This window comes from Prionailurus viverrinus, unplaced genomic scaffold (genome assembly GCF_022837055.1).
Source record: "Prionailurus viverrinus isolate Anna unplaced genomic scaffold, UM_Priviv_1.0 scaffold_64, whole genome shotgun sequence".
In the NCBI taxonomy this organism is placed as follows: Eukaryota; Metazoa; Chordata; class Mammalia; order Carnivora; family Felidae; genus Prionailurus; species Prionailurus viverrinus.
This window is the reverse complement of record NW_025927626.1, coordinates 157,747-173,525: the sequence shown is the minus strand read 5'-3', so window position 1 is coordinate 173,525 and position 15,779 is coordinate 157,747. Positions and strand designations below refer to the sequence as shown.

Sequence of the window (15,779 nt, the reverse complement as noted above, 5' to 3'; positions counted from 1 at the left end):
CCACAGAATTTAAAAATTTTCTGCCTTAGAAGGCCTGGGTGGCTCAGTCGGTTAAGCGTCTGACTTCAGCTCAGGTCATGATCTCACAGTTCCTGAGATTGAGCCCCACATCAGGCTCTGTAGTGACAGCTCAGATCCTGAAGCCTGCTTCACATTCTGTGTGTCCCTCTCTCTCTGCCCTTTCCCTTCTCTCTCTCTCAAAAATGAAATAAACATTAAAAAATACTTTAAAAATTGTGTTCAAAAATACCTACCAATAAAGAAAAAAATGAGGGAACATATTTGCAAATCATGTATCTGATAAGGGGCTTATGTACAGAATATATAGAATACTTGTAATTCAATAATAAAAGGAAACGTCACTCCTCATCAGGGAAATACAAATGAAAACCACACTCAGATTTCACCTCACGCCATTCGGAGTGGCTAAAATGAACAAATCAGGAGACTATAGATGCTGGAGAGGATGGAAATTATGGAAAGGCCTAAATGTCCATCAACTGATGAATGGATGAAGACATTGTGGTTTGTATACACAATGGAATACTACGTGGCAATTGGAAAGAATGAAATCTCGCCTTTTGTAGCAACGTGGATGGAACTGGAGAGTGTTATGCTAAGTGAAATAAGTCATACAGAGAAAAACAGATACCATATGTTTTCACTCTTATGTGGATCCTGAGAAGCTTAACAGAAGTCCATGGGGGAGAGGAAGGAAAAAAAAAGAGGTTAGAGAGGGAGGGAGCCAAAACATAAGAGACTCTTAAAAACTGAGAACAAACTGAGGATTGATGGGGGATGGGGTAGAGGGGAAAATAAGTGATAGATATTGAGGAGGGCACTTGTTGGGATGAAAACTGGGTGTTGTATGTAAGCAATGAATCATGGGAATCTACCCTGAAGTAAAAAGCACACTGTATACACTGTATGTTAGCTAACTTGATAATAAATTATATTAAAATAAATAAATAAATAAAATAATTAAATAAAAATAAAATAAAGGAAAAAAAGAAAAATATGGGTGCAAGAGGCAAGGATACAGCATGGTGTTGTGTAGGCCAGCACCCCCTTTCCCAATTCTTGGGCATGAAGTGTCTTTGGAGCACCTGCTCCTGCCTCAGCTACTTCCACCTACACTACAGATGGTTGTTGTCTCTATGGTGAGGAGGAGGAAGAGGAGTGCCAGATCAAAGCATAAGTACAAAAATTAAAAAATAAAGTGTTTTATGAAACAAACAAATCTTCAATCAAGTGTAACATTTTGATGCTTGACATCTAGACTACTTCTCTCACTATGCCAGCAGTAACTGTAGATTGTAACCAAATAATTTGTGAAGTTTGGGCTTGCAACCTGTATGAAGAGATGAAGAAAATTCATTCAGTTATCTGAAAATATAATTGCGTTGCTATGGACACTGATTTTCTGGGTGTGGCTGCAAGAATTTAGGAGGAAGGCTGACTATCAGTACCAACTCTTGCAATATAATGTAGACTTCTTAAATATAAGTTGGCTAGAACTGACATTTATGAATGAGCAAAGAGAATACCCTCCAACAACTTCAACTTGGTAGTTTAATTTTAAATTTAATTTGATGGAGTACATGTATTCCCAGGACTCTATAGTGATACTAAAAACATCTGGTATCCATTTTTAAAAACGTGAGGAAGGAATTGAGACCCATTACTTCACAGAACTTCTTATGACATCAGGAGTGGTACTCTGCAAAGGGGTCAAATGGTTATAATTTCACAGTGGTTATGATTTTGGCTATTTAATCAAAATCCTGACCAACTCTAACTTGCCTGAAGAAGAACTAGACTTCTTTGAGATCCTTCAATTATTTATTTCTAATAATTTATGATGTGAAGTACTCCCTGAAAAACGGCAAAAAATCTCAAAGGTGGTTTATGGGAAGCTGCTCAACAGTTACAGCTGGAACTGATAGGACCACAACATCAGGCAGGATCTGATTAATTGTTCACAGGAATGACCTTTTTGAAAATGAGAGAAGAATGAAGACATCAGTAGTGCCTCTTTCTCAGTTGGTTTTTAGGTTGAGAACATTAAAAATCTTATGTCAAAAAAGGAAAATATAATTAAAAATGGGCAAATTATTTGAATAGATGTTTCTCCAAAGAAGAAATATAAGTAGTCAGTAAGTGCAGGAAAAAATGATAAACATCATCAGTCATTAATAAAATGATAAGTAATAACAAGTGTTAGTATATAGAGGAAATTGGGACCCTCACATACTCCTGATGGGAATAAACAATAGTTCAACCTCTTTGGAAAAGAGTGTGGCAGTTCCTTGAAATGTTAAACATTAGGTTACTATATGACTCTCCTAGGTGTATATTCAAGAGAAATGAACACATTATATCTACATAAATACTGGTATGCAAATATTCATAATGCTATTCACAACAGCCAAAAGGTAGAAACAAAGCAAATGTCTATCAGCTGATGAATAAATAAATATGGGGCGCCTGGGTGGCTCAGTCGGTTAAGCATCCGACTTCGGCTCAGGTCATGATCTCACGGTCCGTGAGTTCGAGCCCCGCATCGGGCTTTGTGCTGACAGCTCAGAGCCTGGAGTCTGTTTTGGATTCTGTGTCTCCCTCTCTCTCTCTGACCCTCCCCTGTTCATGCTCTGTCTCTCTCTGTCTCAAAAATAAATAAACGTTAAAAAAATAAATAAATAAATAAATTAATAAATAAATAGTATGGGATTTCTATACAATGGATACTTATTTGGAAATAAATTAAGTGATAAGTGATACAGGCTACAAAATGGATGAACCTTGAAAAAAATCTTGCTAAATGAAAGGAGCAAGACACAAAATATCACGTATTGTATGATTCATCCATATAAATTGATTAGAATATGCAAATCTATAGACACAGAAAATAGATTTGTGGGTGCCTATGTCTTTGGGCTCTGCAGAGAAATAGGCAGTGACTGCAAATCGGCACAAAGTTTCTTTTTGGGGAAATGGAAATTTTCTTAAACCAAGTGTGGTTATGGTTGCCCAATATTGTAAAATACTAACAGCCACTGAATTGTATGATTTTAAAAGGTTAATTTTATAGTATATGTATTATATCTCAATAAAGTTGTTATAAGAATCAATGAAATCAATTCTCCTTACAAACAAGAAAATAAAAATTATATTATTATCTCAATAAGTGGAGGAAAAGCACTTGACAAAATTAAACATGTATTTGCAATTAAAAAAAAACTTTCAGTAAACAACAAATGGAATGGAACTTCCTTAATGTGATAAAAGACATCCATAAATAATCTACAACTAACATCATACTTAATGGTGAAAGACTGAATCTTTAAAAATAGCAAGAATGACCCCTCTCACCTCCACATTTCAGCATCATACTGGAAGTCCAAACCAGGCCAATGAGAGGGGGGAAAGAAAAGAAAAGAAAAGAAAAGAAAAGAAGAGAAAAGAAAAGTGCAGAGACACAGAGAGAAGTGGGGATAAGAAATAAAGGCAATAATGATGGTGGGGATGAGGAAAATGATGATGATGACGATGATGACGATGACGATGATAAAAGAAGCAGAGAAAAAATCTGAAGCTAGAGATACTGCTTGAGAGCTCTTGGATCCCCCAAATTCTTGCCTTGTTTATCTTTTTAAAGTTTATTTATTTTGAGAAAGAGAGAGAGAGAGAGAGAGAGAGGCAGAGAGAGGGAGAGAATCCCAAACAGGTTCCGTGCTGTCAGCACAGAGCCTGATGCAGAGTTCAAACTCAAACCATGAGATCATGACCTGAGCTGAAATCAAGAGTTGGATGCTCAACAAATTGAGCCACTCAGGGGCCCGTTTCTTGCCTTGTTTCTTGAAGAAGGTTCTGGATTGACAGCTGGATGACTATAACTTTATCTCATGGTAGTTCTGCTCGGTGATAGTAGTAAGAGGAAATAGCCCAAGAGAGATCAAATTCTTACCATAGTGTGGGTCTCTATAGGGACCTTATGCTTCCTAAGTCAGATGATTTTGCCTTGAAGGAAGGAAAAGTTCTAACTGTTCCATTGTCATCAGCTCCAACTATAACTGAATATAACTGGAAAGTGGCTGAAGATAGAGATAACACCACAGTTCTGAAATTCTTTCCAATGCCATAATTCACATGTATATAATGTACATTTTATAAAGTGCTGTCTTAAAAGCCATAATTATATCAAGACATTATTTAAGATATTTTTTACTCACATAAATAATAGCAATAAAACCAAAAGAGAAAAAAGGGAAATTGATTATAGAAGACCCCTCAAAAAGGCCTACATGCTTGTAATAAATAAAACTTTAAAAGAAAATTCTTTCTGTTCACAGACCATGATTGTCTATGTATAAAATCTCAAAGTACATTCCAAAAAACTCCTAAAATTAATAAGTGAGTTTAATAACTTTGTAGGATATAGAGCCAATATAAAACAGTTAATGACATTTGTATATACTGATATTAAGCAATTGGAATATGAGATTATCTGAAAATTACATTCATATTAGCACCAAAAAATTCAGTACTTAAGAATAAATATAGCAAAACATGCGCAGCAATCTGTGTTCAGAAAAATACAAAACACTGATGAAAGAAATAAAAAACCTAAGTAAATGGAGAGATATCACGTGATGATTAATTAGAATACTAATAATGTTGGGACATCGATACTTCCCAGTTTGATCTACAGACTGAAAAAAAAATCTACCAAGAGTTTCTTGTTTTGTTTTGTGTTGTGTTGTGTTGTTTTGTTTTTCTTTTAGATATCAACAAGCTTAATCTAAAATTTGTACATGAGATTGGGGTGTCTGGATGGCTCAGTCAGTTAAGCGTCTGACTTCGCTTCAGGTCATGATCTCACAGTTCATGTGTTCAAGCCCCATGTTGGGCTCTGTGCCAATAGCTAGGAGCCTGGAGCCTGCTTCGGATTCTGTGTCTCTCCCTCCCCCACCGCCCCTCCCGCACTCACACTCTGTCTCTCTCCCTCTCTATCTCTCCCTCAAAAATAAACATTAAGAAATAAAATAAAATAAAATTTGTACATGAAGTCAAAGTTAATAGAAGAGCCAAGTAAGTACATTAAAAGAGAAAAAAACAGAATAACATTGGAAAATTCACACTATCTAATTTCTAGACTTATTCTAAAGCTCTGTAATTAAGAAAGTGGGTTATCGCCAAAAATAAAAAATAATTTATGTGAGGTGATGAATGTATTAACTGACTTGATTGCAGTAATTCTTTCACCATGTATAGGTATATTAAAATACCACATTTCACACCTTTTAAAAATCATGTGGTACAACCTAAACATATACTATATTTTTGTCAATCATGTGTCAATAAAGCTGGGGGAAAAATAGTGGGAGTTGGTGAATAGACAACTTGTTCAGTGGAATAACACAGAAAGGGCCAAAATAGAGTCAAAATGTAGTCAGCTGATTTTAGACAAAGGGCAAAGGCAATTCAATGAAGAAAGGGTAGTCTTTAACAAATGGTATCAGAAAACTAGGCAACTATATGCAAAGAAACAAATCTCAGCATATACCTCATATCTTAAACAAAAGTTAACTCAAAATGGGTCATAGACCTAATGTAAAGTGTAAAACTCTAAAATTTAGAGGAGAAAGCATTAGAGAAAATCTACACTGGTTTTGCTAAGAGTTTTAGATATAGAACCAAAGCACAGAAAAAAAATTGCACTTTATCACAATTAAAAACTTGTTTTGTGAAGAACACAGTAAAAAGTCTGCAAGTACAAGACACAGGCAGGGAGAAAAAATATTTACAAATCACATATATAAAATCCTCAAAACTCTACAATAAGAAAACCCAGACCCAGTTTTTTAAGGGCTCCTGGGTGGCTCAGTCAATTAAGCATCCAACTTAGGCTCAGGTCATGGTTCATGGGATCAAGCCCTGTGTTCGGTTCTCTGCTGTTAGCACAGAGACTGCTTGGGATCCTCTGTCCCCACCTCTCTCTGCCCCTCCCTGCTCATGCTCACTCTTTCTCTCTCAAAAATAAATAAACATTAAAAAAATAAATAAACATTAAAAAATAAATTATTTTTTAAAGACAAATGTTCAGAAAAAACAATTTAACAAATAAATTATACAGGTGACAAATATGCTTATAAAAAGATGTTCAGCATCATTAATCATTAAGAAAATACAAATTAAGACCATAGCGCAACTTGTCAGTGCACACCAATGAGTGTGGCTAAAATAAAAATTCTTACAATACCAAATGCTGAGGAGGATTCAGAGCAAATAGAACTCCTGTACAATGCTGGTAGGAAAGCAAAATAATAAAGCTACTTTGGAAAACGTTATAAGCAGTTTTTATATATCATCATACATGTATATTCTGCGATAGAGTTTAAAGGTAACAAAGAATGTTAGAGATATAACATGAATTTTAAAAAATAAATATTGATTAACAAAACAAGCTGCAGAAAAATAACATATGTTTGATAAAACTTATGTTTAAAATAAAGCTCAGCTAAGTTACATTATGAGACATATCAGAGTTTTATGTCAGACTTGCTGACAGTGTAATCATTAAGAAAAAAAGAACGTATTTCTTGAATATCTATAGAGTGGATTTATATAATTAAAAAAAAAGTGCCAGATAAGGTTGTAACTAAGTACAGAATTGGTTAGTTTTATAAAGTATAGAGACATCATACATCTTATGAGTTGTATAGTATATACACCTGGTTTATAATGATCCAGAACCATTTCCAAGAAATGTCATGTGTGAGCCATTGAAAGAGAACTATTATTTTTCTCCCCACAGTACATTTTAAAAATAAATATGAGACTCTTAAAAACTGAGAATAAACTGAGGGTTGATTGGGGGTGGGAAGAAGGGGAAAGTGGGTGATGGGCATTGAGGAGGGCACCTGTTGGGATGAGCACTGGGTGTTGTATGGAAACCAATTTGACAATAATTTTCATATTTAAAAAATAATAAAATAATAAATATGATACTGGGGCCCCTGGGTGGCTCAGTCCGTTAAGCTTCTGACTTCAGCTCAGGTCAGATCTCATAGTTTGTGGGTTGGAGATCCGCCTCAGGCTTTGTGCTGACAGCTAGGAGCCTGGAGCCTGGAGCCTGCTTCGGTTTCTATGTCTTTGTCTCTGTGCTTCCTCTGCTTGCTTCCTCTCTCTCTCTCTCAAAAATAAAAAAAATTAAAAAAAATTATAATAAATAAATAAGATATAGAAAATGCACAATACCCATTCACAAGTGTATATACCATATTTATTACATATTTTATATCTTATATACCATATATAGCATATACCATATATAGTATAGTATAATATATAGTATATTTAAATCTATATACATCTAAAGATCGTTAGGATATACAAAAATTGAATGATGATTGTAAGCATTAGAGAGGGAGAAATGAATAGAATTTGGGCTAAAGAAAAAAGAGAATTATATTTTATTATATTATATATATAATATATACCATATATAATATATAATTATATAATTATATAACATAATATGTATTATATTATATTATAGCTTATTTCTACTTTTAAAGGCTTCAATAAAAATAAGTAAAGTTAATTTTGAACTGAGAGTGTTTAGTATTTCTAGTATTGCTATATATACTGTATTTTCAAATGTCATAAAAAATGATTGCAAAAAGAATTTTTAATGACTGATTTGGCAAACTAATCCCAGATTACTAGGAGATTAGAAAAAGGCTGAAGGATATAAAGTGTTAATATTTTGCTGCAAGCCTTGGGGAATAAGAAGTGGATTATTTTATTCAGATGAATTTTCTGAATTTTACACAATGTCCACACTGTGCATGCAATTCTTTTGCAATCAGTGGAAGAATTTTAAAAGAGAGGAAAAAATAAAAAAGAAGGAAAAAAAATCCTCAAGATGTAAAGTCTGGTAATTATCTCAAGATTTGGTCAAGATGGCAGACTGAGGTGCTTTTCTCTCCTCCTACTTCAAATTGCTTTTAATGACAGGAAAGGAAGGTTTCTGTATTATAAATAATAACTCTAGATGGGCATGGGGAAAAGAAAAGGCAGATTCCTCGAGGATAGAAAGCAGATGGGGCAAGGGCACTGAGGTGTGGGCTGTGGGGAGGAGACTGGGAGCCTCCCCGACCTGAAGAGTGGGTGCCAAGGGAGGGAGGGGTTGTGGTCCCGGAGGCTCCTTGCTTTGGAAAGGGGCGGGGCTGGGAGCCAAGGAGAGCCTCCCAGGCCTAGGGCAGCGGTTGTTGTGAGACTTGGGGATGGGGTGGGAGAGCGCGGTGTTTGGCAGGAAGGGGAGGCCTCTCTCCTGGCAGGAAGCTGCGCTACGGGAAGAGGGAGGAGACTGCGGCGGCGGCTGTGTCTGGTGGGAGCCAGATGTGGCAGTGCTGCTGCCGCCAACAGTGAGACTGAGAACCCATGAGCCGAGTGCTGGGGACACCGCCTCCATCTCCGCCTTCCTCACAGCGCTCCAAGATACCTTCTTGCCTACGGATCCTCCCCTCTCAGCTCCTGCAAGCGCTCACCTCATCGTCTGCTGATCCTCTTTCGCCGCAGGTTCACAGCGGAGGCAGCGCGGCAAGGTGTCCCATTTGGGCACGTGAGGCCCGTGATCCCCGGACGTGGGGAGGTGGGCACTGGACTAGAAAACCGGAGGATTGGGGTTGGTGGGTGTCCAGCAAGAAAATTGGGGTCGGTATTCTGATGAGTTATGAGGGAGACTAAAAAGGGTGATTTGGGGACTGTGTGTGTGTTTGTGTGTGTGGGGTGGGGGGGGATTGAAGAGCACCTGGATGATGTACAAAGGTAGCCAGGCATGAAAAGACGTTTGTTATAGGCGCTCAACAGGAAAATGGGGATGACCAGAAAGAGACATGAAGGAGAGGTGAACACCAGGCAGAAGGCATGAGGATGGGAGACAAAAGGGATTAAGAATAGATGGCCATGGGCAGGGGGCAGGCGGAGTGACATTAGTAGAAATGGAGTAATGAGGTGGAGGCTAAGAAATGGTGAATAGCCGTGTTTGGTGTGGGGTCCTAGGATGGCAACAGAGGATCAGGCATTATGCAAAAGAGCCTGCTCCCTCTATCTGGGGCCTCAACCACCAGGACCACAACATTCACCGCCTCTCTAATGCTGCAGCACAGCCAAAGAAGCCTGGAGGGAGGGCACTGAAGACAAACATGCAATAGTCTTTTGATATCCAGTATTCCAGCTGGACACATTAGAATGATTTGGGCTGAATGTACCTGGTGCCCAAGAAGTTTGAAATACAAAGGGAAAAAAATCTCACACTATAATACACCAAATATGTCTCCCTAGCCCCTTTCCTCCTCCTGCAGGCATGAAGACCCTTCACAAAAAGGCAGCTGCAGATCAGCAAACCAGGGAAACTGATGATCACCACATTGGATCTGCAAATATGAGGAAGAAAAAGACCTGTCAAAAGAAGCAGAGGGGCAGACCTTCATCCCAGCTCCGAAGGAACATAGTGGGCAGCAGAATTTCACATGGATGGAAAGAAGGCAATGAGCCCATCACGCAGTGGAAAGGAACCGTTCTGGATCAGGTGCCTATCAATCCCTCTCTTTACCTGGTCAAATATGATGGAATTGACTGTGTCTATGGACTGGAACTTCACAGAGATGAAAGGATTTTAAAGCTTAAAATCCTTCCTGATAAGGTGCCATGTTCTCGAGTCACAGATGTGTGCCTTGCAAATACCATAATTGGGAAAGCTGTGGAACATATGTTTGAGGGTGAGCATGGTTCCAAAGATGAATGGAGGGGAATGGTCTTAGCCCAAGCACCTATCATGAAAGCCTGGTTTTATATTACCTATGAGAAGGATCCTGTCTTATACATGTACCAGCTTCTAGATGATTACAGAGAAGGAGACCTCCGTATCATGCCAGAGTCCAGTGAGTCTCCTCCAACAGAGAGGGAGCCAGAAGGAGTTATAGATGGCCTCATAGGTAAACATGTGGAATATACCAAAGAAGATGGCTCCAAAAGGACAGGCAAGGTCATTCACCAAGTGGAAGCCAAACCCTCTGTGTATTTCATCAAGTTTGATGATGATTTCCATATCTATGTCTATGATTTGGTGAAAAAGTCCTAACTGTTAGGGTAAACTTTGCCACATTTGTGAGAATAAATGTATACTTTGTAGATGTGCAAAATAATGTTGCTTTTCAGTGTATTGAAAGCTTAAGGGTCCCTGTTAATTCAACATCTTTGCCAGCATAACTGTTGTTTTGTTTTGAAAAATACAAATTTATGTGGACATGACATGCTGTGTGTAAGGACTTTGTCATGTTGAAAAGATTGGGTGTGTTTGGTGGATGGGGCATGAAAGGAAGGGACAGCTGTAAATGCAGGCTGTGAATAAAGTTCAGCTAGTATCATAATCAGTCATCTAAAAATGGAATAGGACTTAGCTGGTCTGGTCTAGAGAGGGGGGAGGAGAAGGAACTAGAGATGGGCTGTAGAGGGAGGGAGAAGGGGAGGTGACTGCCTAGGAAGAGGTGGGGCAGGGCCAGAAATGGAGAGGCTCCCTGGGGGAGGGATGGCCTGAGAGAGAGAGGCACACAACTGGGAGGGGGTGGAGAATAACGGAGAATAAGATCTTGGGGCTTAGAGGAAAACAAACAGAATGCCTTGAGTAGAGAGGGGCTCAACGTAACTTAGAGCAAGGTCTAGAGCAAGGTGGAGGGGGAGCGGGAAAAGGTATTTGGCAGGAATCTGGAGGGTACTCAAAGGGTCTGCATGAATAAGGAGCCATAAGGGGAGGAACACTGAGGAAGACAGAATTCCAAGCATAAAGACTGCCAGAGTAAGTGTGAATACAGAAAAGGAGGTGTGAGGAATGGGGCCCACGAGACATGGGAAGGCCCAGGAAAAAGTTGTACTTCTGGCAGTAGCCACATTGCCTTCCCTGGCTCTGTGCAGAAACGATGTGACAGCTGTCAAAGAAGCCAAATGGGTTGGAAGTTCCCTAGAATGGCATTTTGACAGGGATGAGTCAAGACTTAAGCAGGAGTGAACTATATACCTAAAAAGCTTTTCTTATTCCAGGGATTTTATGCCACAACTGCTCAGCAGAAGCCCAACCCTCAGCCTATACACATTTAACATGGCACCCCATGAACACGGGGCTATGGGTTGACTCCTCACATTTCCCACAGGACCCAGGTGCAGTAAATCTTGGACCTGAAGGTCCTGGTTCATTGCCCCTGCAGGATAAACAATTATTGTGAGGAATGGATTGATGGGGCACTCAGAACTTAAAAGATGTGCCACCTTGCATTTGGAAAGTATTTTATGCAGAAGAATAAAACCTTTAAGAACCGAGTTACAGCAATCTCGTCACTCTTCTTTCTCCTACTGCACTGTGCCTTGCCTCCCTACACAAGAGGCGCATCAGAGGACTGAGCCTGATGTTTCTCTCCAGGGCATGAGAAATACTTGACAGTCCATATTTCTGTCAGCAGCTTCCTGAAACCACAGGTGGCAGCAATCAGTGATCTTCCAAGTAGATGTCTGCTGCCCCCAAAAGCCCCATTCAAGACTATACCCCTACAAATAAGATGGCTGCTGACCTTTCACAGGTAGTCCTTGGCCAGTCTTGCCCACACCAAGCACACAAAAAAGCTATGATGGAAGTTTGTTTGGTTCTGTTTCCAGGTGAAATGAATGGCATGGAGCTATTGGGCTACAAGTGGTGATTTTGTATAACTAAATACTCAACTGTATAATGCCACACAGAGGGGTGGTGTTGGTGGGGAGAGGGTGCAATAATCCCAATAAAATTCTTCCAAGATACTGTGTCCTAACACATGGGTCTGTGTCCTTCTCTTTTTCTCCCCCATGCCATTCCAAGTACTGCTGAGGAAGTTCCCTTCAAAACCTTTTCTCTGGTTTCCCCACGCTACACTCCACTAAAATATACTCCTGCCCTCAAAGAAAGAGTTAAGGTGACCCCACTGCCTAGGCTTCCTCACCTTCATGCATAGGAAATGGAGGGGGAGGCAGAGAGCTTCCACAAATCAAAAGCAGGTGTAACCCAACATGACCTGAAGTTATTTGCCTGAAGAATTACCAAAGTAAACCCATCTCACCATAGCAGGCTTCAGTTTTCTTTTATACATCACACATTTTACTCTAGCAAACACGTACATGGGCCAATTTCAGCCAGCTGTAATGTTTTGTTTGATCCTGGTAATTTATGTGCTATTTTGAAATTAGCTACTTAGACATTTGGGAGATTTCACATTTAAAAAGTCCATATTTATGATGTACCTTAAAAAAATAAACTGCAGATGAGGGCCCATATTCGAACAAGGATACAAGCAGCTGGGTCTGAGGAAGGGCTCAGCCCATTCTAGGCTCTGAATGATGTTTCAGCTTGGGCATCCACCTAGTTGGCCTGCTTCACTCTAATAAAAATCCAAGTTCTCCCCTGGAGACATTTGAATTCATAGTTTTGTAGATAGATCCATGGGAAAATACCTAGCCCTGTTTTTGGCTTAATTTCACCCCAATTTCCTTTGAATTCAATTATTTGATCTTTATGTTGCAAATACTTTCCTTAGGTGGGCGTTCTGCCAGGCAGTCTTCTAGGCACAGGTGTTTATGATATTGTAATGAGCAAAAGAAACAAACAAAATACTCATTCTTTTAAATATGAAATTATTGTCAAATTGGTTTCCATACAACACCCAGTTTTCATCCCAACAAGTGCCCTCCTCAATGCCCATCACCCACTATCCACCCTCTCCCCTCTCCCCTATCCACCCTCTCCCCTATCCACCCTCAGTTTGTTCTCAGTTTTTGACAGTCTCTTATGTTTTGGCTCCCTCCCTCTCTAAACTCTTTTTTTTTTCTTCCTCTCCCCCATGGACTTCTGTTAAGCTTCTCAGGATCCACATAAAAGTGAAAATATATGGTATCTGTTTTTCTCTGTATGAATTTTTTCACTTAGCATCACACTCTCCAGTTCCATCCACATTGCTACAAAAGGCCAGATTTCATTCCAATTGTGTAGTATTTCCATTGTGTATACAAACCACAATTTCTTTATCCATTCATCAGTTGATGGACATTTAGGCCTTTCCATAATTTGGCTATTGTTGAAAGTTCTGCTATAAACATTGCGGTACAAGTGCCCTTATGCATCAGCATCTCTGTATCCCTTGAGTAAATTCCTAACAGTGCTATAGCTAGGTCATAGGGTAGATCTATTTTTAATTTTTGGAGGAACCTCCACACTATTTTCCAGAGCGGCTGCACCAGTTTACATTCTCACCAACATTGCAAGAGGGTTCCCGTTTCTCCACATCCTCTCCAGCATCTATAGTCTCCTGATTTATTTTAGCCACTCTGACTGGCATGAGGTGAAATGTGAGTGTGGTTTTGATTTGTATTTCCCTGATGAAGAGTAACGTTGAGCATCTTTTCATGTGCCTGTTGGCCATCTGGATGTCTTCTTTAGAGAAGTGTCTATTCATGTTTTCTGCCCATTTCTTCACTGGATTATTTGTTTTTTGGGTGTGGAGTTGGGTGAGTTCTTTATAGATTTTGGATACTAGTCCTTTGTCCAATATGTCATTTGCAAATATTTTTCCCCCATTCCGTTGGTTGCCTTTTAGTTTTGTTCATTGTTTCCTTCGCTGTGCAAAAGCTTTTTATCTTCATGAGGTACCAATAGTTCATTTTTCCTATTAATTCCCTTACCTTTGAGGACGTGTCAAGTAAGAAATTGCTGTGGCTGAATTCAGAGAGGTTTTTTCCTGCTTTCTCCTCTAGAGTTTTGATGGCTTCCTGTCTCCCATTCAGGTCCTTTATCCATTTTGAGTTTGTTTTTGTGAATGCTGTAAGAAAGTGGTCTAGTTTCATCCTTCTGCCTGTTGCTGTCCAGTTCTCCCAGCAAGAGACTGTCTTTTTTCCATTGGATATTCTTTCCTGCTTTGTCAAAATTCCTTGGCCATACTTTGTGGGTCTACTTCTGGGGTTTCTATTATATGCCATTGGTCTATGTGTCTGTTTTTGTGCCAATACCATGCTGTCTTGATGATTACAGCTTTGTAGTAGAGGCTAAAGTCTGGGTTTTCATGCCTCCTGCTTTGGTCTTCTTCTTCAAAATTATTTTGGCTATTTGCAGCCTTTTGTGGTTCCATACAAATTTTAGAATTGCTTGTTCTAGCTTTGAGAAGAATGCTGGTGCAATTTTGATTGGGATTGCATTGCATGTGTAGATAGCTTTGGGGAGTATTGACATCTTAACAATATTTATTCTTCCAATCCATGAGTACGGAATGTTTTTCCATTTCTTTATATCTTCTTCAATTTCCTTCATAAGCTTTCTATAGTTTTAAGCATACATATATTTTACATCTTTGGTTAGGTTTATTCCTAGGTATTTATGCTTCTTGGTACAATTGTGAATGGGATCAGTTTCTTCATTTGCCTTTCTGTTGCTTCATTATTAGTGATTTCTGTACATTTCTGTACATTGATTGTATCCTGTGACTTTGCTGAGTTCATGTATCAGTTCTAACAGACTTTTGATGGATTCTATCGGGTTTTCCATGTATAATAACATGTCATATGCAAAAAGGGAAAGCTTAACTTCATCCTTGCCAATTTTGATGCCTTTGATTTCCTTTTGTTGTCTGATTTCTGATGGTAGGACTTCCAAACTTATGTTAAACAACAGCGGTGAGAGTGGACTTCCTTGTCGTGTCCCTGATCTCAGGGAGAAAGCTCTCAGTTTTTCCCCATTGAGGATGACGTTAGCTGTGGGCTTTGCATAAATGGTTTTTATGATGTTTAAGTATGTTCCTTCTGTCCCGACTTTCTCAGGGGGTTTTATTAAGAAAGAATGCTGAATTTTGTCAAATGCTTTTTCTGCATCGATTGACGGATCATATGGTTCTTATCTTTTCTTTTATTAATGTGATGTATCACGTTGATTGATTTGCAAATGTTGAACCAGCCTTACAGCCCAGGAATGAATCCCACTGGATCATGGTGGATAATTCTTTTTATATGGTGTTGCATTCGATTTGCTAGTATCTTATTGAGCATTTTTGCAACCATATTCATCAGGGATATTGGCCTGTAGTTCTCTTTTTTTGCTGGGTCTCTGTTTGGTTTAGGAATCAGAGTAATGCTGGCTTCATAGAATGAGTCTGGAAGTTTTCCTTACCTTTATAACTTTTGGAATAGTTTGAGAAGGATAGGTATTACTTCTGCTTTAAATGTCTGGTAGAATTCCCCTGGGAAGCCAACTGGCCCTGGACTCTTATTTGTTGGGAGATTTTTGATAACTGACTCAACTTATTCACTGGTTATGGGTCTGTTCAAGTGTTCTATTTCTTTCTGTTCAAGTTTTGGAAGTGTGTGGGTGCTTAGGAAATTGTACATTTTTCCAGGTTGTCCAGTTTGTTGGCATATAATTTTTGATAGTATTCCCTGACAATTACTTGTATTTCTGAGGGATTGGTTTTAATAATTCCACTCTCATCCATAATTTTATATATGTGCGTCATCTCCCTTTTCTTTTTGAGAAGCCTGGCTAGAGGTTTATCAATTTTGTTTCTTGTTTCAAAAAACCAACTCTTGGTTTCATTGATCTGCTCTACAGTTTTGTAAGATTCTATATTGTTTATTTCTGCTCTGATCTTTATTATTTCTCTTCTTCTGCTGGGTTTGGGATGTCTCTGCTGCTCTGCTTCTTTTTCCTTTAG

General features: G+C 38.9%; 1 protein-coding gene and 1 pseudogene across 4 annotated transcripts; both read left to right on the top strand.

Annotated features, from left to right (window-relative positions):
- Positions 1-1,294: 1,294 nt before the first annotated feature.
- LOC125159825 (CCR4-NOT transcription complex subunit 7-like) lies at positions 1,295-2,017 on the top strand (annotated as a pseudogene).
- A 6,378-nt stretch (positions 2,018-8,395) lies between these two features.
- Positions 8,396-10,508, top strand: LOC125159826 (spindlin-2). 4 transcript variants are annotated; one of them, XM_047848489.1, is made up of 2 exons: positions 8,396-8,612; positions 9,352-10,508. In XM_047848489.1, exons 1-2 carry the CDS (start codon positions 8,449-8,451, stop codon positions 10,148-10,150), a joined length of 963 nt encoding a protein of 320 aa, XP_047704445.1. In that variant the 5' UTR covers positions 8,396-8,448; the 3' UTR covers positions 10,151-10,508. The 4 variants fall into 4 exon arrangements, with proteins under 4 accessions (XP_047704445.1, XP_047704444.1, XP_047704446.1 ...); XM_047848488.1 differs by having other exon boundaries at positions 8,396-8,696; XM_047848490.1 differs by having other exon boundaries at positions 8,562-8,659.
- Positions 10,509-15,779: the final 5,271 nt, after the last annotated feature.

Excerpts from the sequence above, each read along its gene's own strand:
- LOC125159826 (XM_047848488.1), top strand. The coding sequence starts at position 8,449 with ATGAGCCGAGTGCTGGGGACACCGCCTCCATCTCCGCCTTCCTCACAG. Across the intron at positions 8,697-9,351 it reads AAACCGGAGGATTGGGGTTG|CCCCTTTCCTCCTCCTGCAG; the intron begins GTGGGTGTCCAG and ends ATGTCTCCCTAG.